The sequence below is a fragment of the Mastomys coucha genome, unplaced genomic scaffold, assembly GCF_008632895.1.
Source record: "Mastomys coucha isolate ucsf_1 unplaced genomic scaffold, UCSF_Mcou_1 pScaffold19, whole genome shotgun sequence".
NCBI classification, from domain to species: domain Eukaryota; kingdom Metazoa; phylum Chordata; class Mammalia; order Rodentia; family Muridae; genus Mastomys; species Mastomys coucha.
In genome coordinates this window covers 5485782-5505501 of record NW_022196901.1, presented here as the reverse complement: position 1 = coordinate 5505501, position 19720 = coordinate 5485782, and the positions used below count along the sequence as shown (strand labels likewise).

The 19720-nt window shown below is 40.3% G+C and overlaps 1 protein-coding gene across 1 annotated transcript in view; it reads right to left on the bottom strand.

The window, feature by feature from the left end:
- Positions 1-19720, bottom strand: part of LOC116097617 (ATP-dependent translocase ABCB1) — a 78706-nt gene that overhangs the window by 18292 nt on the left and 40694 nt on the right. Inside the window, exons 19-23 of the mRNA XM_031380287.1 lie at positions 17256-17363; positions 14351-14428; positions 11641-11724; positions 8365-8568; positions 125-225 (exon numbers count right to left, since the gene is read on the bottom strand). Of these exons, the coding sequence (XP_031236147.1) occupies positions 125-225; positions 8365-8568; positions 11641-11724; positions 14351-14428; positions 17256-17363 (575 nt within the window). The remainder of the gene's footprint in view (positions 1-124; positions 226-8364; positions 8569-11640; positions 11725-14350; positions 14429-17255; positions 17364-19720) is intronic.

Below are 19720 nucleotides of genomic sequence, written 5' to 3'. Positions count from 1 at the left end.
CTGGTGTTCCTTCTAGTACTTTCTTCATGTGCATTCTGCCTTTTGGCAAAAGTAATCCTAAAAACTGAGTCCTGCTTGGAAATCTCCTCAGAGCCCTGGCCCACTCTTTAGGGACTAGTCTTACCTGTATGGTATCTGCAAGCTCTGGGCATACATAGTTTCAAACTTCTGCTCCTGAGTCAAAGAGACGACAGTGCGGAAGTTTTCAATTGCTTCTGTAGCAATCTATAACACAACAGACACAAGATCCAATAGGTAGTTAATTGGAAGTATATAAACATTAATAAAAACAATTTATTATATTGTATTTAGCATTTAGTAATATGTATGTGCATCTTTCTTAGGGAAAAAGAATATTAAGCAATTTTTCAAACTGGACTTCAGCTCTGTAAGGAAGATCAACTAATTCCCTGTACCCCCACCCCACCCCCAATAGAGACTAAAGCTGACAGACTGCCTAAAGCCACTGTCTTTACTTGGCTTTAAGAAAGGTAACTTGAGAACTCAGTATGTCCTTTATGTTGCTCTTTCTTCTACTATGGACATGTTCTATCTAACCTTACAATTGCTTTAGTTTGCTTATTTATTTATTTGAGACAGGGTCTTGCAAAATATGCAAGACGGGCCTAAAGTGAGAATTTCCCACTTTTGTCTCAGTGCTGTGTATACTGCCATGCACCATGATACCTGGCTTTATGTATTTTTTTTTAATGTAATATTTTTCTCTTCATAAGTCTCATTGTTTTAAAACATAATATCTTGGATATGTTACAAAAGAAAACTTTACATATTATCATTTCCCACATTAACTTAAACATTGATTTTCCCCCCAAGCATACACATCTTTAATAATAAAATAGATTCTGAATTCTATACTGCTTTTGATAAAATAAAGAGCATTTTCCTAGGTTATTAAATACATGTGGAGTGATACAATAGACAACCTCAACAATGCTTTTAATTCTTATTAAAATCAGCATTTCCATAGATATCTTTGAATGTGAACATTTATCAGTATTAAATAATTTTCTTAGGAAAATTTCTTGAAATTAAAAACACTAAGCCAAAGAGAGCAAATGCTGCTTGCCATTAACAAATATTAATTGTAGAAATTAACAGGATTCACTGGCATTTCTGTCTGTTCACAGAACGTGTGCATCTCCTCTCCCACCGTCTCCTCACCCCTCCAAGTCCCACAGTTCTCCTCTCTCATCTTTTCATATTCTGCACAGGAAACAAAACATACACTCATTTGTTGTCTCTTTTAACACAACATCCTCCAATTTTGCTTTCATGCACGTAGCAGAATATCATTTCCCCTTATGCATGAACACAGTCTTTCCTGGTACTGTCTCTGACTTCTTTTATAAGTTTTCAGTATAGAGTTAGGGTCTTTAGGAATCAGGGTTACTGGGCACTTTGTTGTAGCTATTAGGCACAGGATTCCTAATTTGTCTTAGTGAGGTTTTGGTCGCTGTGAAGAACGGCTGCTTAGATTTGCAACGTATCTTGGGTTGTAAATGCTTCTCTAGTGAATTGGTCAGTTCTGGTCTTTCAGCAAAGCCTTTTTTTTTGTTTAATATGTGTGGAGAGCAGGATTTCACTTCTTTCCTATTTTTCTATTTCATTTCTTTCCTATAGTTTTTCTCAGGTGTGATTTCTATAGCTAAAATTGAACAGTAAAGACATTAGCAATCCTTATTTTACTCCTGATTTTTAAGAAATATCTTGTTTTTTCCATTATTATATTATTAGCTATTATATATTTGTATACTATTATATATTTGTATATTGGCTATTATATATTTGTAGTAGTTATTATATATTTGCCTTGTACAATCATTTGTATGTTGAAGTATGATTCTTCTATACTAACTAAAAAAAGAAGGTATATTTAATTCTCTTGAGTGCTGTGTCTGGATGTCCTTGGACAACTCTGTGATTATTCATGTACCTCATTATCCAGTTGTGCAGATTGAACTACTCTTGTATCCTAGGGATGATTCCAACTCTATCACAGAACACTTTTTCTGTTTTGATTTCTTGAGACAGCATCTCACTATGTGTCCTAGAATGTCATTAACTTGTTAGCCCAGATTGACAACGACCAATCTTTCTGTACCATGAATGTCTGGACTGTAAGCATTCACCATGCCCGTCTGCATAAGCTTTTCTTAGCCAGCCTTCGTATTTACTTTGTATATCTATTGTGAGGGGTTTCTGCATCTGTTGACCAGTTTTTGGGAGGTAGGGGAGGTTGTTGTTCTGTGGGGTTTTTGTTTTGTTTTAGTAGCTTGGGGATGTTAGCTTCTTAGCTTCATAGAATGAGTGAGGAGAGGTCTCTTCCCTTTCTCATACTTTGTACAGCAGACTTTTTTTTTTTGTTGGGAAACTTATTATCATTCAATCTCATGTTTTTATTATAGTTCCTTGAATTTTTTTTAGATTCAATTTTGGTTGGCCATATTTGTCCAGAAATTATTTCACTTCTTCTAAATTTGCTACATTATAAGCATTTTTCCTCACTAAAAATATGCTCTGACAGGGCTAGAGAAATGCCTCAGCAGTCAAGTACACATATTTTTCTTCCAGAGGATCCAAATTCAATTCCCAATAATCACACCAGGTGGCTCACAACCACCTGTAACTCCAGCTCCAGAGGTAATTGACACTCTGGCCTCTGTGGTATTCATGTGCATACAACCCACACAAGACACACACACACACACACACACACACACTTTAAATAATAAAAAAAAAATTTAAAGCTTAAATAAAAACGTAAAGTTCCCCCAAGATCCTGCAAGTTTCCAGTAGTATTAAGTGTACTCTTTCCCTTTTTAAGTTCTATTTATTTGGATCTTTCTTTTGATGAACTGAGTGTTTGGCAACTTGATCTTTTTAGAACACTACCTCTTTTTTTAATTGGTTCTTAATGATTATTTTTATGTATGTGTCTATGCATGCCATGTGTGTACGGGTTCCCGTGGAGGCCAGAAGCAGGTGCCGGATCCCCCGGAGCTGGAGTTACATACAGGCAGTTGTGAGCTGCCCGATGTCAGGGCTGGGAATCAAACTTGGGTCTTTGAAAAGGCAGTGAGTGCTCTTACCCACAGAGCCATCCTCATTGTCCCTGGTTCTCTTTCATGGTCTTGTCCACTAGTTTGTGTCCTGATCATCGTTCTTTGTTTTTGGTTTGGTTTGCTCTCATTTCTACAAGACCTTCAGTGCATCTCTAGGTTCAGATATCTTTATGGTGTAGGAACTCACTGCAATAAACATTCTTCCTAGCATTGCTTTTGGAGTTCCTGCTCCTATGATCAGAGAATACCAACCGGTTAATTCTTTTAAATCTAGATAATGTATCAGAGAGAAGGGAACAGTCAAACTACTAGTGCATAGGAGGCCCAACTCTCCTTTTGGGTCCAGCAGCAGTAAAGCCAGATGTTCTGATACTTGGTGCATATAAACTTATCCTTTGATAAACTATTCTCTGAATAAAAAGCAATCTTTAAGTATTGTGATTTTCCTTAAACTCTATTTTGTCGGCTATGAGCGTGGCTAAACCTTCTTGGTTTTGCTTGGACTATTGCTTTTTATTCTTTCACTTGCAGATTGTGAATTTTATCAGAAAGGTTTTTTATTTGTTTGTTTTTACATATTGTTATATCTTGCTTCAAAATCCATTCATTCAGTCTGTCTTTTAATTGTAGAATTAAGACCTTTAAACATTTAGAGTTATTATTAAAAGACATATATTATAGTCAATAATCTTATTATGTTTTGTTTCCTCCTATACATCTTTAAAGTTTGATGGCTTACCACATTGCTGTTTGATTCCTTGCTATTTTTCATTAACATATTTTAGTGGTATTTGAAAATAAACTATTTTTGAGGATCATGGCAGACATATCCTCCCCAAGTTTCTGTCATCCCATTATGTTTGAATGACATATAACCTCTAGCAAGGATATTTGTTTAGTATGTACATTCCTTGCCACCTTTTATAGTGTAGGTAAAGGAATGTTGAGATGTTAAAAATAGAAATATCCCCAATGAGATTTCAATCTCTCAGCCACAAAACTCTCATACTTTTCATCTGTGAAATGACAGGGGAAGGATGGAAGGTCTCTAACATCTCTTTAACTCTAAAATTGTAGGACAGCAAGTTTTCCTACTGGCTCTTACGGGCTCTCATGTTCTTCTCTCAGGCTCTTTCACGGGTCAGAACTTATGTTAATAAGAATACATCCAATTAACTATAGTAAGTTATATAATAATACTTCAAAGTATTAACTCCCCTTATTCTTCACTGAGTCCTATACAAATTATCTAAGTTTGAAAAGGAAATTTAAAAAGAAATAATTTCATGTGTATTGGTGTGGTTTTTTTTTTTTTTTTTTTTTTTTTTTTTTTTTTTTTTTTTTTTTTTTTTTTTTTTTTTTTTTTTTTTGCACGTCTGTGCACCACTTGGATGCAGTGCCCATGGAAACCAGAAGAGGGCATCAGATCCAACCCAGTCCTCTAGAAGAAGCTCATTTATAGATACTCAGCTGGCAACTCCAGCATGGCTGCTTCTTCCACAGTTGACTTCTGCTCAGTATTCTAAGTCCCAGTGCGATGTTGCCTTTGTTTGCTCTCTTGGTCTCTCAGTCACTGTGGTTGTATGTACTTTATTTGACTTCTGCTCAGTATTCTAAGTCCCAGTGCGATGTTGCCTTTGTCTTGGTCTCTCAGTCACTGTGGTTGTGTGCACTTTATGTGACTTCTGCTCAGTATTCTAAGTCCCAGTGCGATGTTGCCTTTGTTTGCTCTCTTGGTCTCTCAGTCACTGTGGTTGTATGCACTTTATGTGATGACGCTTTGCTGACTACCTGTTGCTCCCATCATCTACTATGTGCTATTGTTCTTTTACTTTGGTTAGCTGTACACTATAAATTTATTTCAATCTAAAGGTGTGGCTATAGCAGACCATTCTCTGGGTCTGTTCAACACACACACACACACACACACACACACACGCGCGCACACGCATGCCCATGCACACACACACTTTTGCTCTCACTTTACTTGTAACCTCAGCACTGGAGAAGCAGATAGGGGGATCCTTGCTGCCCTGCCAGCCTAGCCTAACCAATGGGCTCAAGGTCCCAGTAAAGGATTCTGACTCAAAGACAAGGCTTTTGAGAAATGACCCTGATGTTGACCTCTGACCTCCCATACATATGCAGAGGCACCCATACTCACAACTGCATGTTCACACTCTAAATATATATGCATTTAAAAGAAAAATCCCGACAGTAAGGAAAAGATGTTAGAGAAAATAATTTATTCAGACAATCTCTGTTAGATACATTAAAAATATGTGTAATTATAAATGTTCAAATAGTAGAAGAGCTTTTCTGAGTTAGAAGAACTACTGAACAAACCACAGAAATGTGTAATGGAAAACAAGCTCCATGGTCAAAATCAACAAAGGTTAAAGACTTCCTGCGCATCACTTTCTAAGGCAGGGATGCTGTGGCTGTGGTCGGTTTGTAAATGTCATGTTTTCTCAGTATGCATATTGCTGATAAAAGTGGGGGTTTGCAGCACAGGCTTTACACAGAACAATCTCTTCATTGCAAGGCACAATGAAGCAATTAGGAAAAGCCTTAACTAGAAACGTGGGCTCTTAAGGCTTCATTCGCTACAAGTTTTAAAAACTAAGTAATCCCCCAAACAAAGAACTTTGGGTGAAAGAATAAAAATGGTACTGTTTTTTTCAGAAAGTATCATTTACTAAATAGTTTTGCAGAAAAAAAAATGTGTGATTTTGAAAAAAAGAAAGAATAAACCTCTTCATCATCCTCCTTCTGCCTTCAAAAGAATTCAAGCTTGATTATGGCTTTCAACTTTGAAAAAAAAACCCTATAACTTTTTTTCAATAAATACTCATTAGTTCATAGTAACATGACTGAACATAGACACAAGCCTTCAACATAGACAGAAAATGATGAGCAGGTCCTTACTTCTCAGACACTGTGAGTGAGGCTCTGATAGCAAACACAGGGAACATGAGCAATCTGTGATGTCATACTGTCACTATGTAAGAAGGCCCTGACATCACGTTGAGATACAAGCAGCTCTTGACATCATATACTTGAGTATACATGTTCTCCTAAATCACACAGAACTGCTTACCTCATTCCTTTAGAGGGAAATCATCAGAGACAGCCTTGTTTTTCATGGAACTTATGTTTTAGCAAGAAAGACACACCATCATTAATAAAGAAAGAAAACAGAAACATCAGAGGCTGAAAAGAGGAGGTACACACTCAGGGAGTACGAAGGGTCTCCGAAAATGCAGTTCAGAAACCTGGATGAGGTAAAGGAGCCACAGATGAGATCCAAAGGAATCAGACAGGGGCACAAAGCCCCTGCTGGCCACAGCAGTGTGGAGAATGGCAGGAAAAGAGCAGACTCATCAAGGACTAGAGCACATCATGTTTGTAGCCAGATCAAAGCTTGGATTGAATGCAACTTGTTAGAAGTCACTGAAAGATTTGAAGTATAAGTTAGCATGATCTGATTTGTATCTAGTAGATATGAGAACTCAATTTGTGTGGAGAATATAGACTACAGAAGGCTAAGACTAGAGGGAATACATCTATGGGATGGCCATTACCTTAGGATTTTGGACAAGATCCAGGTTCTCTTTATACTTGGGCTTTATCATCTCTCCAGTAGGGATATTCTGCATGGTTGCTGACAGCATTAAGTAAGAGAATATACACATACAGCTCATATGATGATAGTGGCAGTTTAATAGTAAACGGTTGCAACCTGAGAATTATGTGAATGTGGTTGTTTTTAATATTAAGTAGGAAGACTCTTGGTATAGCCACCACCATCATCTCTATGCACTGTAGTCCCTGTGAGGAACTAGCACTGAGTCAGAGCCTGACCATGAGTCAGAAAATCTGCCATAGGTAATACACATCCATTTCCATCCTTATCCCTTTCCTCACTCATGCTGAAATAAATCCAAGAGCAGGTATCTGATGACTGGTTCTTAGGATTGCTCATCTTTCTACCAACACTCTAAGGGCATGTTAAGAACACCCGGACTACAATATCATAATGCGCTTTGCTCCAAGTGAAAAGTCTACACCACAGAATAAGGAAACCCAATAAACACATTGTTAACTGAAGTCATTAACTCAGAAAATAGTCTCCAACATATGGGACAAATGTTGCTTGAGCCAGAAAAGACTGAGGGTACTCACTGTGAAGTGTGACCCCAGAAATAAGAGTTTGGAAGCAAGAAAGCTGGTTATATGTATTTCTCTCAAAGGAACTCTATCAGAGCAGGATGGGGAACCTTGGTGAAGATGAATCTCCTGGAAGTTCCTCGTCATTATGTCAGTGAAGGTGCATGACTAGGAGACAAAGTGCCAAACATACACCTACTGGGAACCCAAACCTCTCCACCCCCTGGAGATCTGGCACTAAGTCTTGGGGATGTGGAATGCCCATCAGTAGATGTAGCCTCAGTAGACACTGGGTTCTTTTAGGGGGTCAGCTCTGTTCCAAACTCTCATTTCTGCACTGTGATAGATGACTGCCTCTATCATAACAGAATGTAGATTCCTAGCTAACTAGGGTACTGCTGCCTGAGTTTGGATTCTGGCTCCAGGAGTGAAGGGCTCTACGGCATGAAAGGCATAGCTTACATATCTGTCAGCCTCACCTGGAAAAAAAATGAGGTTCTAATAGAACATACCTGGTCGGGTCTCACTGCAAGAAATAAAACATTTGCCAGAAAATCCAGTAAGTCCCACAAAAGCATTGGTTACGCAGTGAAACAAAATTTAGCTGAGTGTGCACAACAATCGAGGGTCGAGTGAAGGGAAACAGATGTGGGAGGGGGGAGGAGGCGTGATAAAAGAGAAACAGTGGTAATCTAAGACGGAAAGAATAACACCACTAGTAGGTTCCCACAATGAGTGTCTCCCACCAGGCATAGCAAAGTGGGTCTACATTCCTGAGAAAGGAGTGGTTAAGAGAAAGAACAACAGAGAAGGTGGGGGAGGAAGAAAAAGGAAGGAAGGAACTGTCTGGGTGGGAACCCAGGAGAAAGTGGAGACAATGGCTGAAACCAAAAAAGCTGTCAAAAGCAGCTGTCAGTCTCCGAGACAAAGATGCACTGCCCACTTTCCCTCAGCCATGAATCTGCAGGAAACTCACGTTTTCTAACAGAATGGTTAGAAGGACATCCCCAGAGCACAGCCAGCAGCAGAGAATTGCCAAACATCACCACCAAGAGTCGTTTTTTGATTTTTTTTTCCCCGCCAGGTAAGAATTGAATTTAGTTTGACTCACCTTCCCAGAGATCTCTAGCTGTTTCTTGTCCTTCAAGGCGTGACCAGACAACAGTTTCATTTCAATAATTCCACCCAATACAATGATCGGTATAATCACTACAAGTAAAAGTGTCAGGTGCCAGCCATAGACTAAAGATAGGATAATTCCTGTCCCGAGGTTTGCTACATTCTGGGTAACTACAGCAAGCCTGGAACCCATAGCCTGAAAGACACAATAAATTAGAGGCATATTTTTAAATTAACTGTAAAACACATGTTAATAGATTAGGACAATTTACTTTCACCCATTATCTTCTCAGGGGCTACAGTTTACTTTTAACTTTATTGTGTTTCTAAGATGAGGATTTCCCTGACTTCTATATAAATATGAAAGTAAATCAATACTCCAGCATTTAGCTAGCTTTTCTCTCTGTTCCAATGTCTTTTTTCAGGGTGCTTGTATTGCTGTATATATGCACATGTGTGTTTGTGTGGCACATGTGCATAAGGATGTCGGAGTACTAACCCATATGGAGGCTAGAGCAGATATGGGTGTCTTTTTCAATTGTTTGCTGCTCTCGAATTAACCATAAGCTTGTTCATGAACTCCTAGGGCCCACCCATCTCTGTCTCATGAACCCTAGGGTCTACACATCTCTGTCTCATGAACTCCTAGGGTCCACACATCTCTGTCTCATGAACTCCTAGGGCCCACCCATCTCTGTCTCATGAACCCTAGGGTCTACACATCTCTGTCTCATGAACCCTAGGGTCCACACATCTCTGTCTCATGAACCCTAGGGTCCACACATCTCTGTCTCATGAACCCTAGGGTCCACACATCTCTGTCTCATGAACTCTAGGGTCCACACATCTCTGTCTCATGAACCCTAGGGTCCACACATCTCTGTCTTATGAACTCCTAGGGTCCACAATCTCTGTCTCATGAACCCTAGGGTCCACACATCTCTGTCTCATGAACTCTAGGGTCCACACATATCTGTCTCATGAACCCTAGGGTCCACACATCTCTGTCTCATGAACCCTAGGGTCCACACATCTTTGTCTCATGAACCCTAGGGTCTACATAGCTCTGTCTCATGAAACCTAGGGTCTATAGAGCTCTGTCTCATGAAACCTAGGGTCTACACAGCTCTGTCTCATGAACCCTAGGGTCTACACAGCTCTGTCTCATGAACCCTCGGGTCTACACAGCTCTGTCTCATGAACCCTCAGGTCTACACAGCTCTGTCTCCCAATGCTGAGGTTATGGGATATGGAGCCATGCCTGTTCTTTTTAATGTGAGTGACGTGGTTTTAAACTCAGGACCTCATGCTTGCAGAGAAAGTGCTCTGACCTACCAAGAAATTTCTTGCTATTGAAATTGGTATATGAAGCATGATTACCAAACAAGCCTATGCAAATCAGTACAGTAAAAAAGATTGATTGCTGCACTAACCCAGGATTACTAGAAATGTCTGTGTTAGGTACCCAGTTGTTTATAAAGTAAGGCTACTCTTCTTCATTAAGGATATTAAAATATATCTGGGCTTATTTAAGACACTCATTAGGTTTCACTTTCTTGGATTTAATTTGAAAAAAAGTGAAAAATTATGAAATATATGCATTCATCATGTATGTGTGTGTTATATACATACACACACTACACACACATATGTATGTGCATTATATATGATATACATATATATGTATATATAAATATGGTGCAGTGAACTAAGCGTAAACTGAAGAGACCCTCTGCTAAACCATGTACAGGTCAAAGAGCAGAGTGACCTTTAAAGAGTTCTCCCTGCACATTTCTCATATAAAGGTCAAAGTGAAGCATCCTGGGAGACTCTGCAGATGGGGATGTGCTAAGATGCTCCTGGTCTCAGCATTAACAATCCTACCCAGAACTCATTCCCCCACAGCAGCTGCTAACGGACAGAAGCACCCAGAGTATCTACAATGGACACAGCAGAGCTGCTTCTCTGGCTCTAACTTTTATGACACAGGCAGCTCCTGCTCTGGTAGATCACAAGGGTCAATCAATGTCAATCAATGACGACAAAATCAGGGTCTTAGCACTTACTGATCTTATTAGAACATTCCTCCAATTCCCCCAATAACTGCACTTTCCTTTCCTTCTGGTCTCCTGCCTACATGAAGTTATTGGGCCTGGCCTGCCTATCACCTTCCTCCCTCCCTCTCTCCCACAGCCAGGCAGGCGCTCTCTAACTCTCTATCCTAACACCCAGGCAGGCGCTCTCTAACTCTCTATCCTGCCTGTAGTCATCCTTTTGCACGTTTTGATAGTCTGACCTACCAAGCAGAATGTATGAAGGCAAGCCTTCCCTCTTACATGAAATACGTAACTGTGTCTTATTTGTACATTTTTGTGCTATACAACTTGTCATAAATCTTTAGTGTTTGATTTATTTTCATTTAAAAAAAGATGAGTATGAAAATAATTCTTGAGATTTATCAGGCTTTGAAGACTTTCCCAACTGTCCTGTGTGGTGTCATATTCCAATTTATTTTAACAGAAGCACCATCTGTAACCTGGAATGTCACCAGTATAGGTCTGTTGTAGAAGAATCCTGAAGGACAATGATTGACATAAAAGTTCAGGGTTGGGGGGACACGACCCTGTATGCTTGAGTTTTCACATCATCTTCTTGAAGATTATTGCTAAGGGGTAGATACAGGAGAAACTGTACCTTCAGCCAGAAATCAAAATCTCATGATTTGAAAATTCAAAGTTATTCCTTCTGTGCAAGCAACAGTTTTTAGAATGTGTTTTGTTTTCTACAGTCATTTTAAGGAAGGTTTCTTCCTTCGGCTCTGAAGACCCAAAAACATCCTGACAAGAAGTATATGTGTCCTTTCTTCAGTAGCAACTAAGTCGATTAACTAAGCAGTAAGACAGACAGACTGACCCTGTGAAACATATTAACACCTCACCCCTCAGGTAAGTCTAATGGGCACAAGACTGCACAAAGTGGTTCCTTTTCTAACAACTATTCTCAGTGCACCTTATTAAATAGTATGAAAACCAGCAACAATGAAAGAATGCTTTTCAGGTATATCCTATGCAACATTTATTTAATTTTATACTTTTGCCACAATGCTTGTGATATGCCAGAGAGTAAAACGGATATTTACATTTTCTCCCTCTAGCCCCTATTTACATTTTCTTAAAGCTAGTTAGTCACTATCACCCACAACGAGAAAATTGGTCTCATGTGGTGGATCAAGACAGAGTGAAGACTCCCACCCAGAGGAGGCACATACCCCTTTAACATTGGAAGCGTCATTGGCGAGCCTGGTGGTCAGTGAGCCAGTGCTGTTTTTATGATCATCAAACCAGCTTATATCCTGTAACACAAAGGGAATGTTTTAAAAATGAAACTCTTAGATCTAGGAGAGAGTGACAGCATCTGCTATCACATACCCCCTGCAACTAGTATTCCGAATTTAATGTTCAATAGAAGGAAGAGAGAGCTAATATATACACACTTAACTAGACTGTTTTACTTGTTCATTTATTAAAAAAAAAAAATCTATTTGTCTCCAGCATAACTTCCTATAAAACAGTAAAGAATAACAATGCTGTTGACACCATAAAACCTCAGCTCTAGGGAAAGAAGGCACAAATAAAAGAATTTACACTGTCTAGATGGTAATTAACACTCTGGACATAAACGTATCAAAGAAGGACAAACAAGTAAGGGACTGGCACTGTAGAGAAGGGCTTATCTAAGGTGACCAGACATGCAAACAAAGGAGCGAAGAGCACCTAGAGGAAAGAAGATGGCATGGCAGAGGCCCCAGGCCAAGGCACACTAAATCTGTTACTGAAAGCTAGCAGGCTGTGGCAGCCTAAACAGAACAGGCCCTGTGTCTTCCTCTCAATCTCTTTGTCTTACCGGATTCCCTTGAACTTCTCTGCTACACCCATTGGGCAGTTACCCACAGAGTCAAGAAGACACCACGTGCTGGACAAGGGTGATATTGTCGATTACCTAGGTGTGGATGGGTGAGGCACAGTGCACACTACTACAGCTTGGCAACTGTAAAGACTCTACAGCCTTTCCCCTGCTACATACACGCTACATTCACACTGGGATGGGGATGCAGGTAATGAAACCATCTACAAGGCTGATGAACGGTTGGTGGAGAGGTAAAAATACTCAGCAGCTAGGGAAGCCATTAAGGATTTAGTCTGAGCAATGGGTAGAGAGGAGACAGAGGTCAAAGGTCAAGTCTGGAAATGTGGCAGTTTGAGGGATTTATCAACATTAAACGAGAGAAGCCAAACATACAAATAATTAACTCTAGTCGTGGCAGAATAAACGAAGGAGGCTCAAATGCCAAAAGCCATGTACATTAAAATGATGTACAACATTAAAAGAGGATTTTCCCTGTGCTATCTCGTATTTTTAAGCAAACACAGGAAAGACTGTGGATCTGAAGCATGAATTTACGTCTGTCCCAAGTAACTGGTCTTTATAAATATCTGAAGCAATGATATTCAAAACAGTAACTGATCTTCATAGAAAACAGTTAACAAAAGTCACCAAAGTGCAATGATTCACTGTAGCCTGTAGCGATGCACTTTTTAGTGTGTTGGGTATGAAAGTGTTTTCCCACTAGAATGTGACTTCTTTGGAGACAGAGGCCATTCAGCTCTGAATACCTTAATACTCTAATGCTTTCTCACATTTGCTTTACTGAATGGTTTATGGAAAGCACACCATCCACACCATCCACTCAACTCTTGAGGAACAGTGGAGCTGGGGGCTGGCCTGGAGGCTGATGGGATAAGGGGCATCTACGGACTTCTCAAGGAGAAGCCTGGGCTTGAAAATGTTTGGCAGAAAGCCCAAGGTTGGGGACTATCATAACAATCAGAGCTTCCTCACACATCAGACGTAGTCCTGGCTGTAACTACATGGAGCTACCAAGTCTCATTTACCTTTTGAAGTGTTGGTGAGGAGCCTGGGAAAGAACTGTGGGATCAACAACAGCTGGGTAGGGTAGCTGGCCTGGAGGGTAAAGTGCATACCTCTTGTAGAATTTGGTTCCTAGCACTTGCGTTAGCAGCACACAATGAGCTATAACCTTGCCCACAGGGGATCTTAAGCCCTTTTGAACCTGTGTAGACACCTACCCTCATGTGCACAATAAAGCCGCCCATATACATATAATTTAAAAAATGAAATAAATCTTAAAATTAAAAAAACAACAGCCAGGAATATGAGACCGGCCCCATGGAACACTGATGCTTCTGAGCTGGGTGGGTTCCAGTGTCTCTGGCTTGCCTAGGTTCAGCCGCTTGAACATCTTTTTATTCATATCAAATGACTAGTGTTATAAAGTCATATGCAAATTTCTCACAGTCATTAAAAGCAAAAACCTCTTTCAACCTGGCTGCCCTGGGATACCTTTCCCAGATCCTATTTCTTCTTTAAGGAAAATATCAACGCTGGCTGTTTTGACCACGTTAAAGGTACAGAGTGGGAGATGTACCCTGTCCTACTAAGTCATGTGGGTTCACATGTCAGTCTCCTTAGGGGAAAGAAACTAGGCAGTGAGGAAACATAAGGCACATGCTGATTTGGATTTGTAGAGTGAACGGTATGGAGGGTATTTCCTGAGAGCAAGATTCAGGACAGAGTATCCCACGTTCACAGGAGACAGAAGGAAGGAGTAGGGAATATACAAAATTGACAATTACTTCAGCTTCTGTAATCTTTCAATGCTGGAGGAGAATTCCCTCTGGACACTCCATTTGTCTCAACTCAGTCTGGTTCCTTGTGCCCACCTGCAGCAGACAGACTACAGGTCCGCAGACAGATGTTTCACCAGCTTCAAGGTGAGGCTGAGAACCCACACAGGTTCTCTGTCTAACAAACTTGGCAGAGTTCCTATAATCTGTGTCCACTGGGGCACAAGAGAAAAGTCGTACTCACCCCAGGGGGCAACCTCTCATCAGCCATACCTGTCTCAGCATGGATTTGAAAACCATGTATCGGACTCGCTGGGTGAGGATCTCTCCAGCTTTACCAAATGCGAAGGTCTGAAGAGTACAAGAACAAGACACACAGAAGACCGGTCAGAGACTCAGACACCAATTCCACAGCAGGAAGAGGGATCAGAGGGATCCGTGTTACCTCTAAAGGAGTACGTGATGATCTATGGAAGGCTCAGCCTCAGTTCCTGGGTTTGCTGTGCTACTGTGACTCTATGCTACAGTGCCAAGTATGTAGCTCCAGCAATGAGTGAGCTACAGAGGCCAGTTCTGACAGTAAACCCCACTGATTCCCAGTTAGTGACAGGGTATTCAGAAGTATACTACGAATGCATTTATGTGCCAAATCCATCCCAGCCCTACTTATCTCCCCAATTGTTCTACAGCAATCACTTAGCAAGATGCTGTTATACCAAAGACTGGGGCAGTCTAGACAAGTTATGTGGTGGTTTGAATAGGTATGGCCCCCATAAGCTCATGTGTTTGAATGCTTGGCCCATGGGTAGCAAGGGACACTATTAGGAGGTGTGGTCTTGTTGGAGAAAGTGTGTCACTATGAGAGCTAGCTTTGAGATCACCTATGCTGAAGCTCTCTGTCCAGTGTGGAACACAGTTTCCTTGTTGCCTGCAGATAAAGATATAGAACTCTAGGATCCTCCAGCACCATGTCTGCCTGTACACTCATATTTCCCACCATGATGATAATAGATTAAACTTCTGAAACTGTAAGCTATCCCCAATTAAATTTAGTGAGGTTTTTTGTGTTTGCTTTGTTTTGTTTTTTTGTTTTTTATAGGAGTTGTGTTGGTCATGGTGTCTTTTCATAGCAATGGAATCCATAACTAAGACTAAGTTGTAAACATAAATTATTATCTAACTGGAACACTTTGTGGGATGGAAAAGAACCCACAGATGAGTCATGGAAAAGTGGTATGGGAAGATGGGCCAGCCATATATTCCTTTGTGCTCCCAAGTTGCATCCTGGGTGTTACTGAAAGAAAGGGAGGAAAAATGTGCAGAGGGTACACAAGTCAAGATCCACAAGGAAATGAGGGACTGTGTAAGTAAGGTCAGATGGGGCCACAAACCCAAAGGGCATAGGAAAAGTCTTTCTCATTTTCAGTTTGTTAAACTAAATGGGTTACTACCTGCCTGTAATGGGGAAACGGTTACAGCCATTTTTGTAGAGAGCTATCTTCTGTTACACTGTGGGCTACATGCATGATTTCATAACCCCATAACCACCATGCTTAAGACCAAGTTGGGGGGTTTGAATAGTTGACAGGTTTCCAAAGTTTACAGCTCAACAGGGCATTATAATCAGGATTTTTAACAAGGAATGTAGACTCCTGAGCAGAATGGGAGCCCAGTCTGACTACTCTCACTGAGCTAGTCTCTCACTAGTCTCTCACTGAGCTCCCTGCTGTTTCTAAGATGAGCAGCTGGGCATTCCACCCTTCCCAGGATGGACAGGAAATCCACGGGGGTCCAGGGATCCACTGGCTGTTTCTCAGGATGGTCTGGCAGTCTTGCAGTTCTGAGTCAAGGCAGACTCACTTTCCCCAGCCCAGCCAGACTATGAAGGAATGCTTTTAGCTCCTCATACTGCACTATTCCAACCGCCAAAGCTCAAAGCTGCCTCCCTCCCAATCTCTTACCTACTCCACACAGAACAACTGACACTTCTCCAAACACTTGTGACTCTCTTGCTCTAGGAAACGTCCCATTTATTCTGGCAAGATGGAGTTCTATAATCTTTTAAGCACTTAGTCAAATAACCCTTTTATTCATTTTTTTAACCCACTAACAGTGTTTTGTCCAGTAAAATATTAATACATGTTTACTCGGGGCTGGAGAGATGGCTCAGTTGTTAAGAACACTAGCTGCTCTTCCAGATGACACGAGTTACATTCCAAGCACCCACATAGCCATTCTTAACCATCTGTCACTCCAGTTCCAGGGAACTGACCTTCTTCTTCTGCCTTCTGGTGGTACCAGGTATGTATATGGTGCACAGACATAAATGCATGCAAAACATTCATGCACATAAAACCAAAATTTAAATTCAAAAAGCCCAGAATGCATTAAAGAAACCTATTCAGAGTTTCAGCTAAAGTATTCCATATGGGTAATCATTGACCCATTGAATAGGTTATTTCTAATGCTTCCCATAAAACTGGGCTTCCTCACTAGGTCATACTTTCTCTAACATTTCCCACATTTTGGGGAAAGGAAGGTCAGGGAAAGACAGGTAAAATGAGTGATTTCCCCATGAACACATAATTGGCTATGTGTGCAAATGATAGAAAGACCTATCAGAGTCTACACTGTGTGTCTTTCTGCACCATACTGTGAGGACATTTAATTTCTTTGTGATTGAATTTTACTCATATGATTTTAAGCTGAAAAAAGTGTTAAAGATGTGTCCTAAGAGCTTTTTTAATGACTGGTTTTTAGTGGGTTCTTTTTCTGTAGTAAGAGAACAGCGACAAAGGTCTCAATATCTTTTTAAAGTAATGTGATATGTTTGCAGAGTTCTCTTAGCTTCTTGGTTTTTGTTTTTGTTTTGTTTGTTGGTTTCAAATATATGAAGACATTCTCTAAATGCTAAACTGACAAGGAGTACTTTTCTCCAAACTTATCCCTGGGTTCCCTTGCTCATGTTTCTGTCTTTGTTTCAATCACTGTAGCACACTGATCATCCCCTTACTACCATCAGGTCAAAGGCTGTATTTGGGGAAAGGGTAGAGAGGTGAAGGCAAAGCCTACAGACTGCTGCAGCCCAGGGAAGGAAAGAGGAACTATACAAACAGGAAAATTACATACACATTTGCAAATCTTCCACAATGAATACAGAGATACTGTAGACACTTACCTGAAAGAAATATGTAACAAAAGAAACGATTCCCATGACCAGAAAGAACAGGGAAAACAAATTACAATTCTGTTGTTTAGTTTCATGGTCATCATCTCTTGAAAAAACCTGTGGCAAAATATTTGACAGATTCTTAGTTCTATGGCTGAGGAAGGCATTCTTCATGAAGCCCATTCCTCATCTCATACAGTTTGGGGGGACAAGACAGACTGTATAATGGAATAGGGTTGGCTTCCAGAATGCTGGCCTCTAAAGTCTGCATTCTGCCTTACTTCAAGACAGAGGGGTCTACCATTCACAGATTCATCCGATATTGGGGGGACCATATAGGTTAGTACATGCCATCCTACTATGGAATGACTTGTAATAAGTTCTCTCCATTTGGAATCTTGGTAATGGGAAATATTGTTTAATAACTCTTTGTTTTCCCATATGAATATTTCTAAGTGTCCCAAGCTGTCTCGGCTGAATCTTTGGAAGTGGAGAACCCATTAGGAAGCTCATCTCTGAAGAAAATGCATTCTCCTTCTCTCAGCAACCCTTGTGGGACCTGTGAAATGTCCTTTGCCCACATTGGCCTGGTGACTAGTGTGTTATTCCATGAGTCCTATTTAGGCAGTTATGTTCTCAAGATTTCATGGGTGTAGCTCCCATGTTTTTCCGGCTCTTATGATCTTTCTGTCTGCTAAAGCGCCCTCCGTCCAACACCTCATTTTATCAACTGTCTTTTATCCTTACTACTTTAGATTTTTTCACCAAATGGACTCAGTAGGATGTGTGAGTGTGTGTGTATGTCTGTGTATAAAACAATAATAATTATGAAAAAGAGGAGGTAGTAAGTGGACATTAGGAGTTGGCAGGGGTTGAGGGAGATGAAAATGATGTAAATACAGTACTCTTGTAAGACATTCTCAAACAATTTAAAAAATTAAAAAAAATAGATTTCCAATTACAAATTAGAATTCTATTCTCCCATTAAAAGCCAAATGAACATTCTGGTCTGAGCCGGTGCCCAGAGCAGACCTTGGGTACTAGCTCCACATAGTCCCACAATAACCAGAGGAAGCTCGACTCCCAGGTGATCTAACATGCCCAGGATCATAGGATCATGGGATCTCAGGAGGTTGGTCACATCAGGATGTCAGGATCTCAGAGGCAGCTTGACTCCCAGGAGGTCTGACACACCCAAGATCTCAGGATCACAGGATCCAAGAATCACAGAGACAGCTAGACTCTGAGGAGTTCTGACACAACCAAGATCACAAGATGGACAAGCTCCAGTCAGAGACAGAGAGGTCAGGTAGCAGTAGGGATAACCAGGTGGTGAGAGGCAAGCATAAGAATATAAGCGACAGAAACCAAAGTTACTTGGCGTTATCAAAACCCAGTTCTCCCACCATAGCAACTCCTGGATACACCATCACACCAGAAAAGCAAGATTCAGATCTAAAATCACTTCTTATGATGATTATAGAGGACTTTAAGAAGTACATAAATAATTCCCTTAAAAAAAAAATACAGGAAAACACAGGTAAACAGCTAGAAGCCCTTAAAGAGGAAATGCAAAAATCCCTTAAAGAACTACAAGAAAACACAACCAAACAGGTGAAGGAATTGAGCAAGATGATCCAGGATCTCATAATAGAAATAGAAACAATAAAGAAATCACAAAGGGCCGGACAGTGGTGGCACACACCTTTAATACCAGCACTTGGGAGGCAGAGGCATGAGGATTTCTGAGTTTGAGGCCATCCTGGTCTACAGAGTGAGTTCCAGGTCAGCCAAGGCTACACAGAAAAACTCTGCCTCAAAAAAAAGAAAAAAAAAAAAAAGAAAGAAAGAAAGAAAAGAAGAGAAAAGAAATCACAAAGTGAAACAACCATGGAGACAGGAGTCATAGATGCAAGCATCACCAACAAAATATAAAAGATAGAAGAGAGAACTTCAGGTGCAGAAGATAACATAGAAAACATTGACACAATAGTCAAAGAAAATGCAAAAAGAATAAAGCTCCTAACATAAAACATCAAGGAAATCCAGGACACAATGAGAAAATGAAACCTAAAGATAATAGGTATAGAAGAGAAGGAAAATTCTCAACTTAAAGGGCTAGTATTGAACTAGAGAAGAAATCCCTCCTGTAACATAATAGTCAAAACACCAAATGCACTAAACAAAGAAAGAATTTTAAAAGCAGTGAGGGAAAAAGTCAAGTAACATATAAAGGCAGACTCATCAGAATTACACCAGACTTCTTACCAGAGACTATAAAAGCCAGAAGATCTTGGGCAGAGGTCATACAGACCCTAAGAGAACACAAATGCCAGCCCAGGCTACTATACCAGGCAAAACTCTCAATTACCATAGATGGAGAAATCAAGATATTCCACAACAAGATGAAATTTACACAATACCTTTCCACAAATCCAGCCCTATGAAGAATAATAGATGGAAAACCCCAACAC